This window comes from Triturus cristatus, chromosome 5_1, assembly GCF_964204655.1.
Source record: "Triturus cristatus chromosome 5_1, aTriCri1.1, whole genome shotgun sequence".
NCBI lineage: Eukaryota > Metazoa > Chordata > Amphibia > Caudata > Salamandridae > Triturus > Triturus cristatus.
Genome location: NC_140587.1, coordinates 770696140 through 770717642, shown reverse-complemented (window position 1 = coordinate 770717642; position 21503 = coordinate 770696140). Strand labels below are relative to the sequence as shown.

General features: G+C 44.9%; 1 protein-coding gene across 3 annotated transcripts in view; it reads right to left on the bottom strand.

Moving 5' to 3' along the window:
- The window catches only part of ANKRD29 (ankyrin repeat domain 29), a 447476-nt gene that overhangs the window by 403617 nt on the left and 22356 nt on the right, over positions 1-21503 (bottom strand). The window contains exon 2 of one of the 3 annotated variants that reach the window (XM_085605755.1): positions 7267-7365. The exons of the other annotated variants lie outside the window; for them this stretch is intronic. Coding sequence (XP_085461881.1) covers positions 7267-7278 — 12 coding nt within the window. The 5' untranslated portion in view covers positions 7279-7365. The remainder of the gene's footprint in view (positions 1-7266; positions 7366-21503) is intronic. 3 annotated transcript variants of the gene reach the window in all.

Below are 21503 nucleotides of genomic sequence, written 5' to 3'. Positions count from 1 at the left end.
ATCTAAGTACCATCAACCTGACGTCGGGATATTGGCAGATTGCCATGGCCGATGGAGCAAAGGAGAAGGCTGCGTTCTCCACCCCCAAGGCCCACTTTCAATTTCGGGTGATGCCCTTCGGGCTCATGAATGCTCCGGCCACTTTCCAGCGGTTGGTCAACCAGGTGCTTTCTGGCCTAGAGGCCTTCTCCGCTGCCTACCTGGACGACATAGCTGTCTTCACCAGCAGCTGGGAAGACCATCTGGGGCATCTCCAGGAGGTGCTACAGGCTCTACAACGGGCTGGCCTGACCATCAAGGCTAGCAAGTGCCAGATTGGACAGGTATCTGTCGTCTACCTGGGACACCTGGTGGACGGATGTAAGGTGCAATCCCTCCAGGCCAAAATTGAGACCATCTTGGCCTGGGAGTCCCCCAAAACCCAAACGGAGGTTCGGGCTTTTCTCGGCCTCACAGGTTATTACCACCGGTTTGTCAAGGGGTATGGAAGCATCGTGGCCCCCTGACTGAGTTGACCTCTAAAAAGCAATCCTGTAAGGTCATCTGGACTGCTGCCTGTCAAGAGGCATTTGAAACCCTGAAGCACGCGTTGTGCACCGCTCCAGTGCTTCGAACTCCCGATTTCAACAAGGAATTCATCGTGCAGACAGACGCCTCTGAGCATGGCATTGGAGCTGTGCTCTCCCAACTGAATGAGGAAGGCCAAGACCAGCCAGTGGCCTTTATTTCCCGAAGACTACTCCCCCGGGAACAGCGGTGGAGTACCATAGAACGTGAAGCTTTCGCCGTGGTTTGGGCCCTGAAGAAGCTGAGGCCATATCTTTTTGGTTCTCACTTCCTCATTCAGACCGACCACCGACCCCTTCGCTGGCTCATGCAAATGAGAGGCGAAAACCCCAAATTGTTGAGGTGGTCCATCTCCCTTCAGGGGATGAACTTCAGGGTGGAACATCGACCCGGAGTAGACCACGCCAACGCTGACGGTCTCTCTCGGTCTTCCGCCTTAGTGATGAGAACTCCCTAGAGGTTGGGTAGCTCTCCCCACTTTCGGCTGGGGGGGGACGCATGTTAGACCTGTCAGCCCTAGGGTGGTCTACCCCGTTTTTTTTGCCCTTGTCGCCTCATTTTTGCCACCATCTTTTTGTTGGCCCTAGGTCTCTGGGCGCCTTACCACTGCTAAACAGTGCTGAGGTGCAGGTGCTCTCTCCTAACAACATGGCTGCCACAGGCCCCTGCTACTGCGGGGTGGCCATTGCATACACACACTAGTGGTTAGGAGCAGGCTGGGACATTTTGATACAGTATCTTTTTCCATCCTGCCTTTTTGTCCCATAGACTGTTATGTGGAAGCTCCTAGAACCTTCCAGCCCTGGGAGGGATTATGCTTTGCCGCCTTTGCAGGAGGGTCACCTGACCTGGGGGTATAAGAGGAAAGGAGGGAAACCTGACTAGTCAGTTGGGGCACCACTGGACCTGGGGGAGCCTCTGCCGGAGCGTAGGTGGTTGGGCCTAAGGGAGAAACCTAAACTACTGAGACTGACTGAGTCTAAGCCCTGCTGTACCCAAGTTAGATGAGGGACTCTGCCTGCCTGCTGATCTTGCCTGGTGAGGGGGCAACCCAGGGGACCATCTCCAGTGTGCTGCAGGGACCCACCCTGCCTCTGATGCCTGCCAACTCCACCCCCTTCTCCCCCTTCTAAGCCTACCAGGGAGACCTGCCATCTTCTTCACCCCCTCCAAGATAAGTGCTGCCCTGAAACTCGGACAGTCGTTGTGCACCGTGCAGGACCAACAGGTAAAACGCTGTGTCCAGCTAGCGCTGTGCTGCCAGGACTGTGCCCCTGAGAAAGAAGTTGCCTGCTGTACGCGCTGAGTCACCCCACAGTGCTATCTCTCTGCTCCATGACTGCATCGTGGCTGTGCCTTCCCCCCTGCCTGCATGTGGTGCCCTCTAAGCGCTGTGCCTTGTAAGCGCTGTGCCCTTTTAAGCGCTGTACCCTCTGAGCACTGAGCCTTCTAGGTGCCGTGAGCCCTCAAGACACCGCCGCTGCCCAGGTACCTACGGTCCAGCGCCGGGCCCCTGGAGGCGCTAGCTGCCATCACCGCTGCGGGCCCCTGATCCGCGGGAGGAGAGCGCTGTGTCCGTCATCACCGCCGCGGTCCCAGCACCGCGATCGCTGAAGCGCTGTCTGCCCCGACTCACCGCCGCAGCCCGGCACTGCCAGAGGACTCTGCCGCGGCCCTCGAGGTCTGGGAGGGCCGCCGCGATCACAGGGAAAGCCGCACTGGGCCTCATCACGTGACGTGATCGAAGGGAAAGCCGCGCTGGGCCTCATCATGTGACGGGGGTGCCGGCCGCGTCACCGACCGCACGCCGCTCAAACTGCACACCCATTGGCGGGTGTAGCCGCACCCCCCCCCCCCCTGAAGGCCGCGACCGGATTAGCTCCTGGGCTCTGGAGCAAGGACGGAGCCCAGAGGCCGTAGCCACAGCGAGAGGAGGCCCGGACTTTCCCCCACCAAGCCGGGACAGGACTGCACGGGCCTCCCAAGGCCAAGGCCCACAGGTAACCTCTCCCCTCCAGGGGGAACCCGAGACTGCCGTGAGAGCGAGAATTGAAGTTCTTGACATGCCCCAGTGAGGCGGATGCATTAGGTGTGGCCCTAAACGCTGTCTGCACCGGTTACCTGCCTGAAATCGTTGGGGGCCTGAGATTATCCCCTTGGGATACAGGAGTGAATTAATTGTTGTATGGAAATGCACTGTTTGCCTTACAGGAATGAATTAATTGTGGTATTGAAATGCACTACTTTGTTCACAGGTATGAATTAACTGTTGCACTGAATTGCATTGCTCTATTTGCAGGACGTAATTAATTGTTGCCCTGCGAACATTGGTTTAGTTACTTAAATTAATTGACTGCTACTTTGAATTACCTGCATCATCCCTGAATACATTGATTGTTACCCTGAGAAGTATTGATCCATTGACTTGAATGAATTTATGGTTGACTTGCGTCTACCTGCCTTAGTCTTGAAATGAATTGCTACTCCCCACTTCGCAGCAGATAAAGAATCTGGCTTTAACCAACAACTTGGTGTGGTGTTCTTCCTTGTGTGTGCGTCATTGAGTTCATGTGGGTGAGTCCTGCATGACCGCTTTACACATTGCCTTCGGGTGCCTTCCTACCTCGCGCCAAGCTACCATGTCGGAATTGGTGGCCCCAGTTCTAACAAGCCCCTTGTACATGGATGTGGCCAGCGGATATTGCTGATCTTTAGGAATAGATAGTACAGTACTTCAATCCTTGGGATGCTAAGGTTGCCAAGAGGTTCACGATAGAGACCACTTCGCACCCCATGGGATCTTGATCATTTCGAAAACACCAACCAACTCATCTTGTCCATGCTTGTTTGTGCCGTTAGCCCATTTTGCTGCCAGTAATCCTTCAGCTTCTTGCAAAAGGCCAGGGAGTCTCCAGCATTGCTGGAAATCCACCAGGGCATGACTAATAGGTGGTGATTGCTCAGAGGATCCCGAAGGATATCCAAATCGGGGGTAGAAGGATTGGAAAATCCCAGCAAAGTTCCAGAAGAACTGGAAACCATACTTGAGACCTCCAGGAGCGCGTGATCAAGACCACTTTCACCTTCTGTCTGCTTACCTGCGCTGAGAGCCTCATAATCATGGCAAATGGTGGGAAGACGTAACCTGTCTCCAGGCACCAATCTTCGAGAAATGCATCTGCGGCTGCTGCCAGTCTGTTGTCTGTTTTCCAGCTGGAATATCTAGGAAGTTAATGGTATAGGCGAGAGGCAAAGAGATACACTGAGGAGGAGCCCCAAAGGGTGCTCAGCTTCTGGAAAACCTAGTGGTTCAGTTGCCACGGACTCATGCCCGACCATGCCCTAGAGCACCATTCCGTTGTTACATAGGACGCTCTTGGGAGATACTCCTCTGTCACTGAGATATTGTGAGAGAAGCAAAAGGTCCAAAACTCTTTGTCAAGGTCTGCCAAGACTTTAGACTATTTACCCCTGGATGTAGCGTACTGCTGATACATTGTCCATCTTGAGAAGGACACTGCAGGTGACCCTGCCCTTCATCCAAACAGTTGATGTGGAGCTGCTATTCATCTGCGGACCCATTTCCTACTGTAAAGGAGTCCCCACAGTGAGCTCCCCAACCTGACTTCCTGGCGTCAGATTCTATAGCTATGGCCAGATTGGAACCAAATATGGTCTTGACTGTTCGATACCTCCATGTGATCCAGCCATCACCTTATTTCCACCTTCACCCCTTCCATAAGCGGGACTTGTTCTGAGTACTGAACGCCGATTCTGAGGTGGAACATCTTGAGGTAGTGGCGGGCTCTGTAATGGAGAGGGCCCGGAAAAATCCCTTGTACAGAGGATGACAGATGACTGACCGACCTGGCTACCTGCTGGAGTGATATAGTGGGGTCTGGACAGCATTCTCCTCAACTCTCTGTGAATCTTTACTGCTTTCTTAGTGGGGAGACTTAAAGTCCTTGCCACCGAATCTATGACAAACAGGAGGAAGTTTGTCTGCTTAGCCAGAATCAATAGAGATTTCCATTCGCGGACAACAAACCCTAAACTCTGCAGAGGATTGACTGACGACTGCAACTGCTCCATCAGGCATGATGTGCCTTGATCCAAAAGAAGGAGATCTTCGGGATAGATTATGAGACGAAAGCCTCGAGCCCTGAGAGTTTCCACCACCGTCTTGAGAACCTTGGTGAAACACCATGGAGCTGAGAATAGTCCGAAAGGGAGTATTGTAAACTCGTTAACTTGATCTCTCCATTTGAAGTCAAGGAAGCGGCGGTGTGGGGGAAAATGTGAACTGCCAAATACGCTTTCTTTAATTCCAAATGTACCATCCAGTCATTGGGACAAAGGAGATCGCAGAGAAGATGGATACCTTCCATCTTGAAGTTATGGTAAGCCAACCATCCATTGAACTCCCTTTGGTTTGATTACTGGGCGTTGACCCCCACTGTCTTATTTACCAAAAATGTGTTGCTGAGGAACCCCTGGGTATGGAGGCGGGTTTGGGAAATTGCAAATTTTTTCAGCAAATCCATCACCTCTTGGTCTATTAGGGTGACCTGATCCTCTGCAAAAACCAGCAGACGAGGACGGGATTCTTTAATTGGGGTTTCGTAAAATTCTATATGAAAGCCCTTGATGGTCTGCAGAACGCATGTATCTGAAAGTAATCCACCCGCAATTGTGCTCGAACAATGCCAACTGGCCTCCCACCTTTGAATGGGGGAAAAGAGAAACGCTCAACTGTTGAGGCCTGGAACTGCCCCCTTGAGGCGCCTCTGGAACCATGGCCGCAGTGACCTCTTTATGTTTGGAAGAACACTTTCAGTTTGGACAGGTTTTGGGACTTCACCAAGGCCTTGGGTGTAGAAACAGCCTGCCGAGCGCCCATTGCCACGGCCGAACCCAACAAAAATTTGGGGGTGAAAAACGTTCTTAATGGAAGCCTGCGCCTTGCCTAAGGAGGTGAACATGGCTACTAATTTGCTCAGCTCCTTGATGAATGGCTCTCTAAAGAGCCCGCCTTGTGCTACTGCACCTGCCTCTCAGGAAGCCAAATCCCCTGATTTGGGTTCAACTTTCAAGAGGAGAGAACAACGCCTCTCCATTGATATGGCGTAGTTTGCGTTCCCTAGGAAAATTACAGCAGGCTGCGCCCAGCTTGAGATCCTCTCTGGGGAAAGAGGGGTGCCTGAGGCCTTGGCCTCCTCTGCCAACTCTAGGAGTTTAGTGATCAGCCCACAGATGTCCAGTAGTTTATCCTGGCAGGACTTCCAGGATCTATCAATGCCTTTCTTTGGATCCCTAGTATATTTTTGCAGAAAGGTGGCCATTTGCAGATCAATCCCCCCGGAGCTGCTGTCACATTTCCCGAGAGGGAGGGGTGGGGGCATTCTGCCCTAAGGCACACTCTGACGTCCTTCTCTAGGGTCTTTCTAAGGTGCCCTGCCACAAACTTAGAAACCTTACTGGTAGGTGTCCCCCCCACCGAGTGGGGGTGTAGAACGTCCTCGGGAACCAACATATCCGAGGGGTCCTCTGAGTCATTTATAGGCTCTGCAGGGGCTATTACCAGTGAGGGTCACCAGGGTTGGGAGGGACCGGCTTTGTCATTAGAAACGCCATGGGAGTCATCGTCCTCTGCATCCAGGGCATGGGGGGGGTAGGTCAGCCATTTCTGCCAAGGTGCTACACATGCACAAAGCTGGGCAAGCAAGATAATCCCTTTTAGGGTGCTCAATTGCCCCCAAGTCGTTTCTGCGTTTAGGCAGGCGTTTAATGGGCGGGGGTAGCCCCAGATTAGAATGGGGGTTTGAGCATGCATATGCCATCTCCATAAGGTGGCTCTCAAAGGGCCCCATGGCCGCCGCCACAGACTGGTAGATGGAGGCATGCACCGTCTTGCAGAATTCCTCATCCAGAGGCAAGACCTTTAAAGACTCCTCCTCTGTATAGTCTTCCTCCATGACCCACCAGGAACCAGGATAACTGCTGCACATGTCTGGCAGTCCTACAGGCTGGAATATAAAACCCCTAGGGAGTAAAGATTAAGCAGCCTATGGCTTTATATTTTGGCAACTGCAATAGTCTGTTTTATGGCCACACTGAGCTCGAAAGCAAAATGGGGTTCTGCCCTGGGTTGATTCACCCTACCATAACCGGGTGTCAGAATGCCTGGGCCCTGCCCTTAACAGCCAGTTAGCGTGGCAGAGAGGCGCTGGGAGCGTGTTTTGAAGGTGCATGAGAAGCACTGAAAGAAGAGGATATACAGGACTATAGACCCACATACATGCTGGTGTCAGGCTGTTTAGTTTCAGTACCGAACTGTGTAGAACAGGCGTCTGGACTTCCAGGCAGTTTGGGCAGGCATGGAATCCACGGGGGCACTGGCTTGTCAATTCCAGTGAAAAGAACGACAACGCGCCCCTCGCATGTCAACAAGATGCACACTCTGCCCTCTAGTAAATCTTTTCTTTATTGCACTCATGCAGCCCGAGACTTCAAAGGTCACCGCAAGTGGAGTGATGAAAGCGCTCCCGTGACCCAAAGCCGCTAATACTGTAATAACACAAACAGTTATGAAATACCATAAAGCATAATACCAACAATAATAGGAAGAGCAGTAAGAAAATGTGTGACTTAACCGCAGGAAGCAGAAAAGAAAGACAAAGCTATCCAGGACATTCCTACCTTTGTAGACATCCTGGACTGGTGATTGGCTGATTGTTGTTGACCTTTTCCCTGTGCATCATGGGAACGATAGTTTTGAGTTTATTTTGTTGAAGACTGCTGGAAAGGAAATGAAGAAAGTAGAGCATAACCCTTACCTTCTGCCCTGACATACAATCACAGTGTGCCTGGGGACAATGGAGAGGTGGGTCCTGTATTAGTGCAAAAGTCATCACCTCTTAGATGACAAATTTGATGATATAAAATCACACCAGAGTTAATAATGTGGAGTGCAAGGTACATGATTCGGATGTCATGGTAAAATCAAAGTATACCAGACAAAGAGAGTAAGAGGTTCTAGATTGTCATGTCTTCCTTATGCATAGAACTAAGCCACATCAAATTAAATAATATTTTGAGTCAACATGTTGGTGGTAAATATCTGCACATTAAAACTTTATTTTGGATGAGGCAGCCTCACACACATTTGTGGCATACTTCATCATAGGCAACCTCACCCCAATCTGATGAGATGATACTATCAGGGTGGACTCAACCTTTACAGCTCTAGATTGTTTCATTAAAGAAAAAACCTCTGAGTAAAACCAAAGGGAATTCATTTATTGAAAGGGGCAAGATTAAAACATAAAAGTAGCCAATGGATATTGAGGTGTATGTCTTAATCATCCTGGGTGTCCTCTTCCTGCAGAAGAGGGCATCCTCTGTAATCATACATTCATCAAGAGGTTTACAATATCAAAGGGGAGCAGTGGTGGTTACACCAGTCGCACATCAAATTCTGTGATTGACATTAATCTCAGCCGTTTCTAGTACGTCATTGTATTAAAGTAACGGTGCCCTTCAAGATAACAAAAACATCTCACTGCCAAAGATATTATATAAACAGGTGTTACTAGAACGCCTGTTGTTACATATGTTTAAAAAAAAGTTGTATCTCGGCACTCTAATATTTGAATACGCGGTGATTTGGCATGTAGTAATCAGATATGAACAAATTGCCTATTCGAAGGATTCAGCGTAAGTAATAGTTTTCACAAGTAAGAGGACATAAGAAGGGCATAAGTCAATAAAGAAAAGAAGAAAACATCATATAAGGGTATTTCTGATACAATTTAATGTTATTTGGCCCGAGATTCTTGTTATTCCAAAAGTGAAGTATGCAATTCAAAGCACAATAATCAAAAATGTTCAAGCAAATCATAGTATTTTACATATTTAAAATTCAATGCAATTCTTTACAAATTGAGTGCATAATTTAGGCATTTCATTTGAAATAATCTTCACTTTAGACACTGTGTACAAATATATACGCCAAAGAGAAGGTCCTAATCCTAGAGCCTTCCAAGTAGTAGCAGTTGAAAAGCAACCAAAGACAGCCGACACGTGTTTCGTTACTGTATGTAACTTTTTCAAGGCTAATTCTCCATAGTAATGATCTGTCCCAGTAAGGAAAGATTGGTTCAATCGCCGATGTGATCCATAAAACGTATATGGTTGATCTTGTGTGTGGTAGTTATTAACACATAGTAGTAAAGGCTGTTGATATGCGAGTCGAGGAAATCTTGTCGGGTACACAGAGACCTCGTCTCTGTGTACCCGACAAGATTGCCTCGACTCGCGGACCATGTTACTTTTTTAGAAGGACATATCAGAGCCCTTCCTTGCTTCACAAACTATCCGTGTCCAGGCATATCAACAGCCTTTACTACTATGTGTTAATAACTACCACACACTAGATCAACCAAATACGTCATTACTATATTAACTAGCCTTGAAAAAGTTACATACAGTAACGAAACATGTGTCGGCTGTCTTTGGTTGCTTTTCAACTGCTACTACTTGGAAGGCTCTAGGATGAGGACCTTCTCTTTGGCGTATATATTTGTACACAGTGTCTAAAGTGAAGATTATTTCAAATGAAATGCCTAAATTATGCACTCAATTTGTAAAGAATTGCATTGAATTTTAAATATGTAAAATACTATGATTTGATTGAAAATGTTTGATTATTGTGCTTTGAATTGCATACTTCACTTTTGGAATAACAAGAATCTCAGGCCAAATAACATTAAATTGTATCAGAAATACCCTTATATGATGTTTTCTTCTTTTCTTTATTGACTTATGCACTTCTTATGTCCTCTTACTTGTGAAAACTATCACTGACGCAGAATCCTTCGAATAGGCAATTTGTTCATATCTGATTACTACATGCCAAATCACCGCGTATTCAAATATTAGAGTGCCGAGATACAACTGTTTTTTAAACATTCATCAAGAGGTAATGTCTTGTGGATAAACCTGATCCTTAATCCGTCTGCTGGACTGGTCCTCTTCTGCCAGGACCAGATGGTCTTTCCAACCCCAAGTTAGGCTTTCAATAAATACTTACTATTCCCAAGATAAGACACTATTTTTCCTCTGTATGAGTAAACACACAGTTTCTATATTAGGGATCCCCACCGCTTCGATGAAAGACCTTAACCCTTTTTGGGACTCTTTTGTAGACTGAAACATGTCAGTAGTATTTTGGATGATTGACACATAGAACTCAATGGCCATCTGCTACTTTTATTTCTTGATTTTGGTACCCCTGTCTTTAATATAGGCTTTAAATACCTCCAAGACTGTACCGGTTTAGAATATTCCAATATTAGTTGTGTCTCATCTCTGAATACTTAGCTGAACAGAGACTCTGATGGAAATCCCCAAACTCTAGATCTATTCACCCCGTCGATGGATGGCTTGTCAAAACTTCCAGGCAATAGTTCAACAGTGTACAGGGGTGGATCTTGATCTTGTATGCCCAGGTGCATGCATCCCATGGAACCAACCAGTAATCAATATGGGATGCCAAATTATGCACCAAAGAGTAAAAGGTGTACCATATAGCCCCCTGATTATTCTGACACTAAATGCCTATTGGATTGTGCTGTTGGATAATATTGTTTTTGTGTCAGAATCAGTCATCTGTGGTCTGGATGTAATGGTAGATTTACCCAAGGTAGTGTTTAGTACTGCATTGAAATCATCACTCCATATTATTGTGTGCGCCTCACCAGCTATAAGAATGGATAATACCCTATCAAAAAATATTGGACCATCATTATTTGGCCCATACACATTAACAATGGGTTTCGGGACATCCCATATAGGCTCTGAACCACCAGGTATCCATGCATCCACTACTCTGCATATATGTCTCATCTCTAAGCCTTTAGGAACCAATATGATGGCCTACGACCCCCCCCCCCGAATATATAATATACAATGTGCACTATCTATTTGTCCCTCAAATTTCGGCCAAATTCTTGTCTGACCCGGTAGCTAGGTAAGTCTTTTGCAGTTGTGGAACTGTTATTTGGTGCTGATTTAGGTAGGCTAGTACTCTGCATACTTTTCTGTGATTATTTAACCCTTTTATATCCCAGGACATTAAATAGACTAGAAGAGTAGGACATCTATCACCCGTCACTCATCAGTACTGTCAGAAGATCGTCTGCCATCCATGTCCATGTGCTCCCTGATGTACAGCTAAACTGTGTAGCAGTTCTGATAGCATTGCATTCTAGTCGCTATGTGCATATATTGCCAAAAACATGATCCCATAACAAGCCATTCCACCTACCACACCGGGTAACCCAAACTCTGTTTGTAGCTGCACACCCATACATCCTTTGCAATGAGTGAAAACCTAGCATTATTTAAGCGTTGTCTTAACCAATGTGGTATACAAATTTCATAACAGAAATAGTCAGCCACTCTCTCACTGTGGGAGGCCCAGTTACATCTCTGAATAGTGCCATGAAATATCCGCCTACATATTTAATGCAGGCAATTGGATCAAAATGCACATGCAGGTATATCGTCTGGCATATGACCTGCCATGCAGACCATCTGCAGTCCGCCCTTATGTGGCATCAGGACAGTTAATGAGAAGTATTAGAGTAGGAGGCTGTGCTTAGCAAATCCCATTCAATTTACGGGCTTTTCTGCCTCTCCATAGCGGTCAAAGACTCTATCAGTGAGCTTTCTAAGAGGATCTGCAAGAGGTGCCACTTAACATAACAGGCTTTGTCTACATATTGTTGCTCACAAGACAGAGTTGTTATGACCGCTGGTCAGCTGATCCCAAGGCCATACCTTAGGTTAGCAATCTATAATCCACAGGAGGAAGGAAAGTGAATTTTGGCTTGGGCACTTAGCTCCTGCAGCAAAGCACACCCTTCACTGCCAGACCCAAAGACCTCACACCTGGTGCACTCCACAGGCCGGTACTTGAAGGGACAGCTTCACCTTTGGGAATTCTTTCGGGCAAGGTCAGGGAGAGCAGGCAGTGGCCTAAAGGACTATTGCTTGCTCACTGAGTGGGTTCCCAAAAAGGGAAAACATTTTGGTGCCTTTAAGGAACATGGGTTGCTTTAACCAACTAGATTCTCATTTGAGAATACAGATGCAGGGAATATGGCCTATCGTTCTTTGCGGGCCACCATCCCAGTGTTTGTAGTTAACCACAGGCACTGAAAATCCTGCCTAATTCATATTCATTATACAGACTGGTCAGCGACCTCCTGCGATTGGAGATTTTGAGATGCAACCTATCACTGTTCACCGGGGCATAGCTTGGTCAGTAAGATTGGGGGGGTGGTTTCGGATTTCCCAACTATCACATTGGCATATAATATTTAAATACATAGTACGCCAAGCAGGGTGCATGAGAGGGGCTAAGGGGGAAGTGAACAGGAAGACGAATGAGGATTGGTAGGGTATAAAGTGAGAGAAAACACAATATTTTGTTAAATAACCAAAAGTTTTGAAGCCTTTTAGAACAGAGAGGGAAAGAGTGTGTGTGCATTTTATTCTGTGTGTATGGAATAATTCCAGGTGAAATCCGACAGAAACCTCACCATACCTGACTGAAAGCACCTGGGCCCAAATATTTACCAAAAAATAGATTTACTAGAGGGTGTAACACCCCAAACACCGCCCCCCCCCCCCCCGAAGATACGCCCCTGAGTATACAGGCTGTATAGCAAAATCAGAGATAAGTCGCAACTGGAGAACATTTTGTGATGTATCTCTTTATACATCAAGCCCTCTACATCTCAAATAAAATAAATATCCAAGGAGGGAATGTATAACATGAAATATTGAGTAATCCATCATTCATAGACACTTTTTCATAATTGATTGCATACAGCAATTTACTGTTAATAACATTGCCATTCTAGCAGCATTTTTGCTATTTTAAAGTCATTTCTCAAGTAATTTCAATTCACATGGATGGAAGCAATGTTCTCTGCAATACAGACAACAACATGTACTTTTGTACAGAGCAGCAGCACTTAGAGCAGAGTAATGTTGAAAGATCTTATGGAAAGTATTTTCTCATTTCAATGTGGCATTCACAAGATAATTGCACAGTGGACCGTCAGCTATTTAAAGAATGTTCTCTCTGAAAACTCTACTCGAAATGTTGAGTTTCATAATTTAATATTTCTGTGTTACTGTCTGCAAACCTAAGAGATACATTTCAGAAGGTTTTGGGCAAATTTTTCTATCACTTCACAGAGCTGCGATTGTCTGACATAATGAAATGGTGTTCTGTGTAAAGCATTACACATAGTTATTTTAATGTGTCCGATGTGTCGTAACACTGTGATACACATACCTGACCATTTAAAATATTTATAATGCACACACCTGAAAATGTATAATATGTGTAAGGAAATGAGTGGTCCTGGAACGAAGGTTAGTGCTATTGCAGTTGATAAAATAATTGTGCGAGTGAGGGGAAGGTGGGTTATCTTCAGAACCTGTGCTCTCTGTGTCCTATTCTGTAAAAGGTATCAGTGCATAATACATTTTGTCTAACTATATTTGTTTCCAGGCAAAGAAAAAGATTTGAACATACATCATGGTATTGGGATACAGACTTAAATAAAAGTCAAACCAGAAAAAAAGCCGAAACTATATGTTGCTAGGTACCAGAATCTGAGTGCAGCACATACAGAGATCCTTCCTTTCACCCCCTTGGCCTACAAAAAAGCCTTAAATAAATTAGCGAATCAGAGAACCTAAAGCATTAGTGTAAACAAGCAGTGGAAAAGCCAATTGGTCTCGCCTTTCACATGCGAGCACAAATTATTGGCTTGTTTGGTTTGGCATAATTGATGGCCGAAACCATTCTAACATGGCTATCCTTGACTGCTCTAGGCATGATCATGCAAGGGTGGCGACCTTGGGATATATTTGTTCATGAATTACAAGACCATTCCCAAAATGGCTGACTATGCATCACCATGCAATCACATGCAGCAGCCGTCATGTAGGAATGATTTTTTATACTTTAGAAAACACATTTCAAAATGTCTGGTCTTGCATCTGCACACCTTTTGAGATGAACCCCAGTGTTGTTCTTAATTTACTATTTCAAGATAGCTGATGTCCATTTTAGTATAGTAATTAAAGGGCCTCATTTATGAAAAGTGTTTCATTACTGCATGAAAACAGCAATGCAACACTTTTCAGTGCGCCCTCCTTGCAAAACCATGGATGTGCCGTATTTACTGAATGGCGCTCCATGTCGCAAGGATAGACAGATACTGCAGGAATTCTGATGTATCTGTCGGCGCAAAACCCATGCATTGCTGGAGTTGTGTCGTAAGCATGACGCAACTTCAACAATGCATGGGGAGGCCTATACCTATTGTACTGCATCACCCTTAGACCTACTGTGAGGCAGACGTTAGGTTTGACGCAGGGGTGTCCTAGAATTGGCGCAGTGAAATCTGGTTGATTTCACTGTGCCACTTCTACAAGGCTTTCTTGAGGGGGAACGCCCACCCTATTACACCTGACGCAGGTATAATGTAGCACAGGGTTTTACAAAGTGACGCATCTGCCTAGATGCATCACTTTGTAAATATGGCGCAATGTGGTGCATTATTTATGCCGACAGTGCGTCAACAAAGTGACAGACCGATGCCGTAAAAGTGCCGCAAGGGCCTCAATAAATAAGCCCCAAAGTATGCACTCGGATGCCAAGTAAATTGAGAAATGTTAGTAGTATGGTAGCCATGTGCATCTTCCAGGCCCTCACAAAAATAATTTTACAAAAATAAAACGGGGAGCGGGAAGGGATGTGGCAGAGAAGCCTAGCAGAGAAGAGAACTGCCGATTAGCAGTGTACTGCCACTGGATGCCTACAAAAAGAATGGAAGAAAACCTTTTAAAAAACATTAAGGGGAGGTAGAGGGCAGGAATGGGGATCAGTGGCAGAGCAATGGATGTGCAGGGAAGCGAGAGGCCCAGTATGAGCATGCAACTGCTGGTCCCTATCAAAAGCCATGCAAAATAACTAACTAACTAACCAACTAACTAACTAACTAAAAAATAAAGTGGGGGTGAAAGGGGCAGAATAGTAATGGGTAGCAGGGTAGTAATGGGCAAGTAGTGGTATGTGAAGCAGCAAAAAGAGAGTGAGGAAAGTCATTCGCTAACAAGGAGTGCTAAACCAGACATGAAAAAATAGTTCCCTGATATCAGCAGTGGAAGGACACAAGTCATCCAACCAAACAGTGGTAAATACGCTATGCTGCAGGGACAGGCCAAAGTATAGGGATGAAAGGCAATGAATGAGCAGCATTGAGCTGAGGTAGACAATTAAGCCATTCAACCATAAGGAAGGGATTGACAATGTATTGGACCGTAGACAACAGGTCATTGATAACAGTGATTGCTGCAAGATGTCTATAGACAAGACAGAAAAAGCGTCCTCATGATTCTATAGCTGTGACAACGTTGGCTAAGTGTACGCCAGCTCTACTCACTTTTGCCGAGAAGTCACCGCGACTAACCAGCAAGGGAAAGAAGCGCCAGAAGATCCAGCCACTGACGACAGTCCACAGCAACAGCTGAAGTTGTCAGAAGAGCAGAGGGATCACCCTGGCAAGGCACGGAGGTCTGTGTAGATGGCCCAGCACTCGTCGCCACGAAAAAATGTAGTGAAGCAGACTCAGGAGCCAGGTAAGGTTAACTGCAAAGTGTATTCGATCAGCTGAGCCATCTCAGACAGAGCTCAGACGACGTCCAAAATCAACTGACAAAACCTCTATCGCTCGGTACGGAACCCTCAACAATGAAGTTCCAAACCGAGCAACAATCTATGCATGTGAAAGCAATAACTACTACACTAAGTTCTGCCATAAGCTACTAATATCCTAATTTTCATTTTGGCAATATGCTTAAGAATTGTGCACATTTAAAAAATCTTTCCAGTTTTAGATGATATCAATAGTATCACTCATTGCCGCTTTGAGATGTTACTTGTCCAATAAAAACGCCATGTAACTACAAGTAAAATGGTAAAGGGTTCCAAAGTCCTGTTTCAGCTGACCAGATGACTTAGGGGTTAGCCCATCCAAAATGGACAGCATCCTGAACCATACATATATCGTACCATTTCTTACTGTCAGAACTAAACATCTCTTCAGGAGACACAGAATTGTAAATTAAGCTCCCTGTTAGCAAAATAGGGAAGCTGCATGGTAATAATTCCTGAATTCAGGCAGACCCCATTCTTTACAAAAAAGCAGTAACTTAATTTACTAACACTCACACGTCTTAACACTAAGGTATTTCTGTTTTTTAAGAATGGGAGAGATATTACTGGGACATAATTAGAAAGGAAAACAAAATCTGAGCAATATGAGCACCTTAATTATAATGATTTACATTTTGAGAATATGGGTAACTTTGTCATGCCATTGGTTGCAGGCCTATTTAAACCCTAAAGGCTTGTAATTTAAGCAATATAAATATTGGAATTTACTTCGGTAATAACACGCAATTATCCTTTGGGAGATTTCAGGTTACAGGCTGTTTGCCTCGAAATGTAACTCAACACTCTAAGTTTTGGAAGTGAGCAACCAAATGGCAGAAAGAGGTGCACAGCTTTTTTTACCTGTTGGAGTGTTGTGACAACATCTCAGCTAGGCCAGCATTAATGGCATACAACCTAATTTTGCACTAAGTCTCACATTATTCAATTTTTATGTCGCCCCTTTGGCACAAATTGTCAAGGCATGTGGTTTTGATATAACATCTTATGCTGATGACACACAGCTGGTTTTCTCCTTTGGTCCTGACTTGAAAGGGGTGAAAACCTGCTGCTCTTGACTGTATGAGGAGGATTGCATCCTTGATGTCTAACAACAGCCAACAATTAAATGGAGAAAAGACTGAAATACATTTATTCGGGAAAGCCCAACATCTGTGGAAGTCTGATTGGTGGCCATCCAAACTGGGACCTGCCTGTCCCCAAAACATGTAGGTAAAACTCTTGGCGTAAAGCTGGACACATCTTTGTTCATACAACAACATGTTTCAACCCTCTGCAGAACTTGTTTTGCCACCACATGACTACCGAAAACAGCATTTCCTCGGTTTCCTTCCACCTCTAGGAAAAGCATAGTTTGAGCTTTAAGTACAAGTCGTCTTGACTAAGAAAATTCTTTACTTACAGGTGCTAATGAGACCTTACTGTCTAAATTGCAGATGGTACAGAATACAGCAGCCAGACTGGTGTGTGGTCTCCTGTCTAGCTCTACCTCTGCCCCAATACTACACTATCTGCACTGGTTACCTATCAGGAAAAGGCTCATCTTTAAATGTGTTGTCTTACCTATAAAACCTTGAAATGCAATGATCCAACCTACCTACAAATAAGACTCAGCTACTATCATTCGATTAGATTTCTGAGATCTAAAGACACCACCCTAGTTCAATTTCCATGGATTCGTAACTCCAGATGATTTGCGGGAGGCCTTTTTCCTACTTGGCCATTTCTACTGGAATAAACTTTGCTTACCAATTTGTTTGTGTACAGAGCTGGGAAAGTTTCAAAAACTCCTAAAAACATGGCTGTTTTAGTTAGTTTCGCTAAGCATATACCCCAGCAGAAGGGCCAAGACTTTCCTTCAGGGATGAATTGTAGCACTATATCAAGTGATGCTAACATAACATAGCACAACAACTCTGTAATAGAGCCAACTATCTGTGTACTATTTGTAATCATAGAGACTAGTGATTCAGGAAAAGTGCAATAAAAGGTGAGAGAATGGCACTTCTGGCAGGTGCCATGTTCAGTACCCATTGTTTTTGCACTGATTCCATTGATGATGAGATATACTGATGAAACCCGGTATGCCACTTAAAGGGTTCAGATGTTTTCGGGAGGAAGTTGTATGACTGACTACACATGATATAAAACACACCAATTCATCAAGTCAACAGTCTTCCCGGAGTCCAGAAACAAAATTAGCTTAAATTCTTTGGGATAGTAAATAATTTGCAATAACAGATACATGTTTGAGGCAAGTCGACTCTCTGGACTGTTTGCCCTGATTAAACAAGACAATAAACCATGCCACATAGCCTTCTAGCTAAGATCACCAGAAAGATTTAATAGTCAGCTCTGAGAAATGTTATTACATGGTATTACCCTTGTGTGTTTGCATTTTCATTTGAAATACTTATAGGAAATAACTGGTAAGCGAAAAGACAAAAAACATTGACTAAGGATTATGACCTTTCAATATTGGAAGCTAGGGAATGCCCCAAAAACTGAGAACAGTGGGTACTGACAATACACGAGGGCATGCACCACATCCACTACCACCTGGGCACAGCTGAAATGGTTGTACAGTGGGCATTAGGAGCAGGGTACTGGGCTCAAGGTCTGGTCAAAGGGCACCTACTGTGTCCAGTCCCCACTTCTGCCCATCGGTGCGCAATGGAATTTCCTGCAACTTGTCTTAGGGCCAATCACCTACAGTGGAATGTGCACTTGATGTGATATTAATCTCTCCTAACACTATTTTAGTAATTGAGTCATAGCCCAGGACCTGGATTAAACATCATATATCTCTCCACAACACCATCAGTGAAAATTAGGCACCCCTCAAACCATCTTATAACTGTTGGATCAACACCACAAAAACCTGTGGCTCATATAGATCATCATTGGACCCATGCCCATCTCAAATATTCAGAGTTTAGCTCTGTAGTTTTAAGACAGGTAATTTTGTTGTTTTGTTCTGTGAGTGCAATGTTATGGTGAAAGGTGTGTTATCTGTAGTACTGGTGCCCTTTTCTTAGATATGTACCTGTTGTGGAACACTGACAATGGAATCTAAGTAAGTAACTAAGGAGAGCTGCTGCAGCTAAGACTTGGTTGAAATGGCCAGAGAATGGTGGAGGTGGGGGTCAGATCTCCTTCATGGACCTCCTGAGACTGATTTGAATGGCAGTATCCCCGCCACCTGCAACCCATCTGCTGCTGGCTTACTGTTAGACCTGTCAGCCTTAGGGTGGTCTTTCCACAAACATTTTGCCTTACTCCTCCATATTTTCCTGATCTTATTTTTGTTGACTTTGTGTACTTTTAACTGCTAACCAGTGCTAACGTGCTGCTGGTACCTCCTCTAAACATGGTAGAACTGGCTTATACCCAAACAGCATAATTAATTTACTTATAAACTGCTAGTAAAGGTGTACTACATGTACCCACGGCCTGTAAATTAAATTCTACTATTGTAACTGCAGCACAGATTGTGCCACTCACTTAAGTAGCCCTTTAAACATGTCTTAAGCCTGCCATTGCAGCCTACGTGGGCAGTTCTAAACTTTTTAATAGATGTAAGTCACCCCTAGGATAGGCTGTAAACAGCCCACAGGGCAGGGTGCAATGTATTTAAAAAGTAGAATAAGTGTGTTTCATTTTAACATGTCATTTTTCACTATTGCACGACCTACCTCTTCTATAGGCTACCTTATTACATTTAATGAGCTGTAACTTCCAAATGGGAACAGGTAAACAATGTGTGTCAGTCTTTGGAACTGTAATTAAAAATCCCCTTTCATGGTAAAGTTAGATTTTCAGTTACAATTTTTAAAATACCACTTTTTGTAAGTTGGCATTTTCCTGCCTTAGCCAATTAGTGCCTTAAGCCTGTCTCTGGATCACATGACTGGGTGTACTTGGCAGTTGGTCTTTGCGTATTCCTCATAGGCAGCCACACACATAGAGAGCTTGGGTGTGCCTGGCCGGGCCGTCATTGGCAGTCTAGGAGGGTTCAGTTAGGCACAGCCCCACTTACACTTGAATAGGCTGTGTCCTGCCTTTTCACAAAGGATTGCATACCCACATTAGTTAGTCTGGAGCCAGGGCAGGGCAGACATGAAACCTGTGCACTTCAAAGGGAAACCTATCGAAGCTTCTCCCACTTCAAAGCAGCCATCACATATAAATACTGGAACTCACTCACCAACTCTTCAGTACACTTCTGGACCTGTGGAAGACCTTGTCAGGAAGAAGGGCTGCTGTGCAGCTGAAAGGACTGCCACTCTACTGCCCGACGGACTGCAGCCTGCTAGCCTGTTATGCTGATCTGCTGCCTAGTGCCCTCTTGCCTGGGTGAGAAGGACTGGACCGGCAACCTGTACACAGGACCACCAGAGTAACTTCAAGGGCTAGTCTCTTGTAGCCAGCATGTAGACTCTACAACTGTGAGTTCTACCCAGCCAAGTGGTGCCACCCCAGTCCTAGACCCCTGGAGGTGGGTTTGAAGGTACTCTGCCAGGCCATCTATGGACCTAGCAGAACCAATGCATCTCCTCTACTGTGTGGTGCAGCCCGAGCAGAACCAATGCATTTATCTCGCAGCCTGCAGACTCATCGGAACCGATGTGCGATGGTTCCCCAAATCAGTCCCTTGCATCACAAACCTCTCATCGATGGCAGCCTCGATGATGCAGGACTTTGCATCACAAGCCCACCGTCTCTTCAGAACCAGTCAGTGCACAACACATCCTCTACGCAGGACCTCGCCTCTCATCCTCACAGCTCCCCAGATCCAACTCATCAGCCTCATCAGAGGCATACTGGAGGTCTGCTTACTCATTTGGAATGCTACAGGAGCATGGGGCTTTCATTAAGAGTGTCACAGTCACTGCTTAATGATCCTTTGCCCCAAATGAATTTGAGTGGTCCTTATTCTAAATTTTACGGTCTCCTTATCGCCTCTATTTGTATTTTGCTTGTTCTCGTCTTATGTGACGTATGAAATGTTCTCATGGTAATTTGTAAAAGTACACTTGTTTAAACTGTTACACGCAGATGTAATTGCCCTCAAATACAGCACTCTGATGTCTCTTGGTCTAGTTTTGCTATGCAAATCTGCACAAATAAAATAAATACATAAATAAATGAATAAATACATAAATAAATAACATCATATTCTAAACTTTTATCCTAAAAAGCTCACCTGCCATGCCAGCCAGATCCATAATCAATCATTATTTACTCACTGAAAACTTTGACATGGAAATTAGAAATGCATTACAAATATGGTATTGGTACTAAAAACTTCTGACCTATGGAGAATGGGCCTTCTCCAGGCAAACTGATTGAAAATCTGCATTCAAACAAATATTACTATTCATTGAAGATAACCTGCGCTTTGACTATCTAAATAAATTCAACCAGGTTGTGACCTGGTCACCAACTGCGAAACGGGATGATATCAAAACAACTGTTGACTCAAATGGATTAATTGCACTCCTTCTGTTGTATTTCTCAGTGGCCTTTGACACTGTTCACCACTCCTATAGCGGGCCCATGACTTAGTAGTTCAACAAATCATCCTGAAATGGACTAAATCATACCCCACTGACAGAATGCTCATTGTTTTTCTGCATAATTTTGATATGAACCATTCAATTCCAAAGCTGGTGTATAACAAGGTTTACCCATTGCTCTCCTTCTATACAAGGACTACTTCAGCCCAATTCCTTACCTCAAATCCACATTTAATCTCAACTGCTACATCTTTGCTAATGAATCCCAGACGTTACTGAAGCTTGAAAGTTCATCTAATGTAATGTTCTGTATACTGGGACAATGCTTACAAGCAGCCAACCACTGGATGGTTGCCAACCACCTAAAACTCAACATTCCAAAAAAGGAAATACTTGTATATAACAAATGGATGAACGATTACCCTTCGAGTATTTGGGATCAAAGTGTAGAATCTCCACCGTCAAACTCAATTGAAGTGAGGAACTGATGATTGATTGCGGACTTCAATCTATTTCTGATAATACAAGTAAATCAAGCCATCAAACAAAAATGTAAGATAAGATACCTTTGATATTTTTGATGAATCTTCACATAT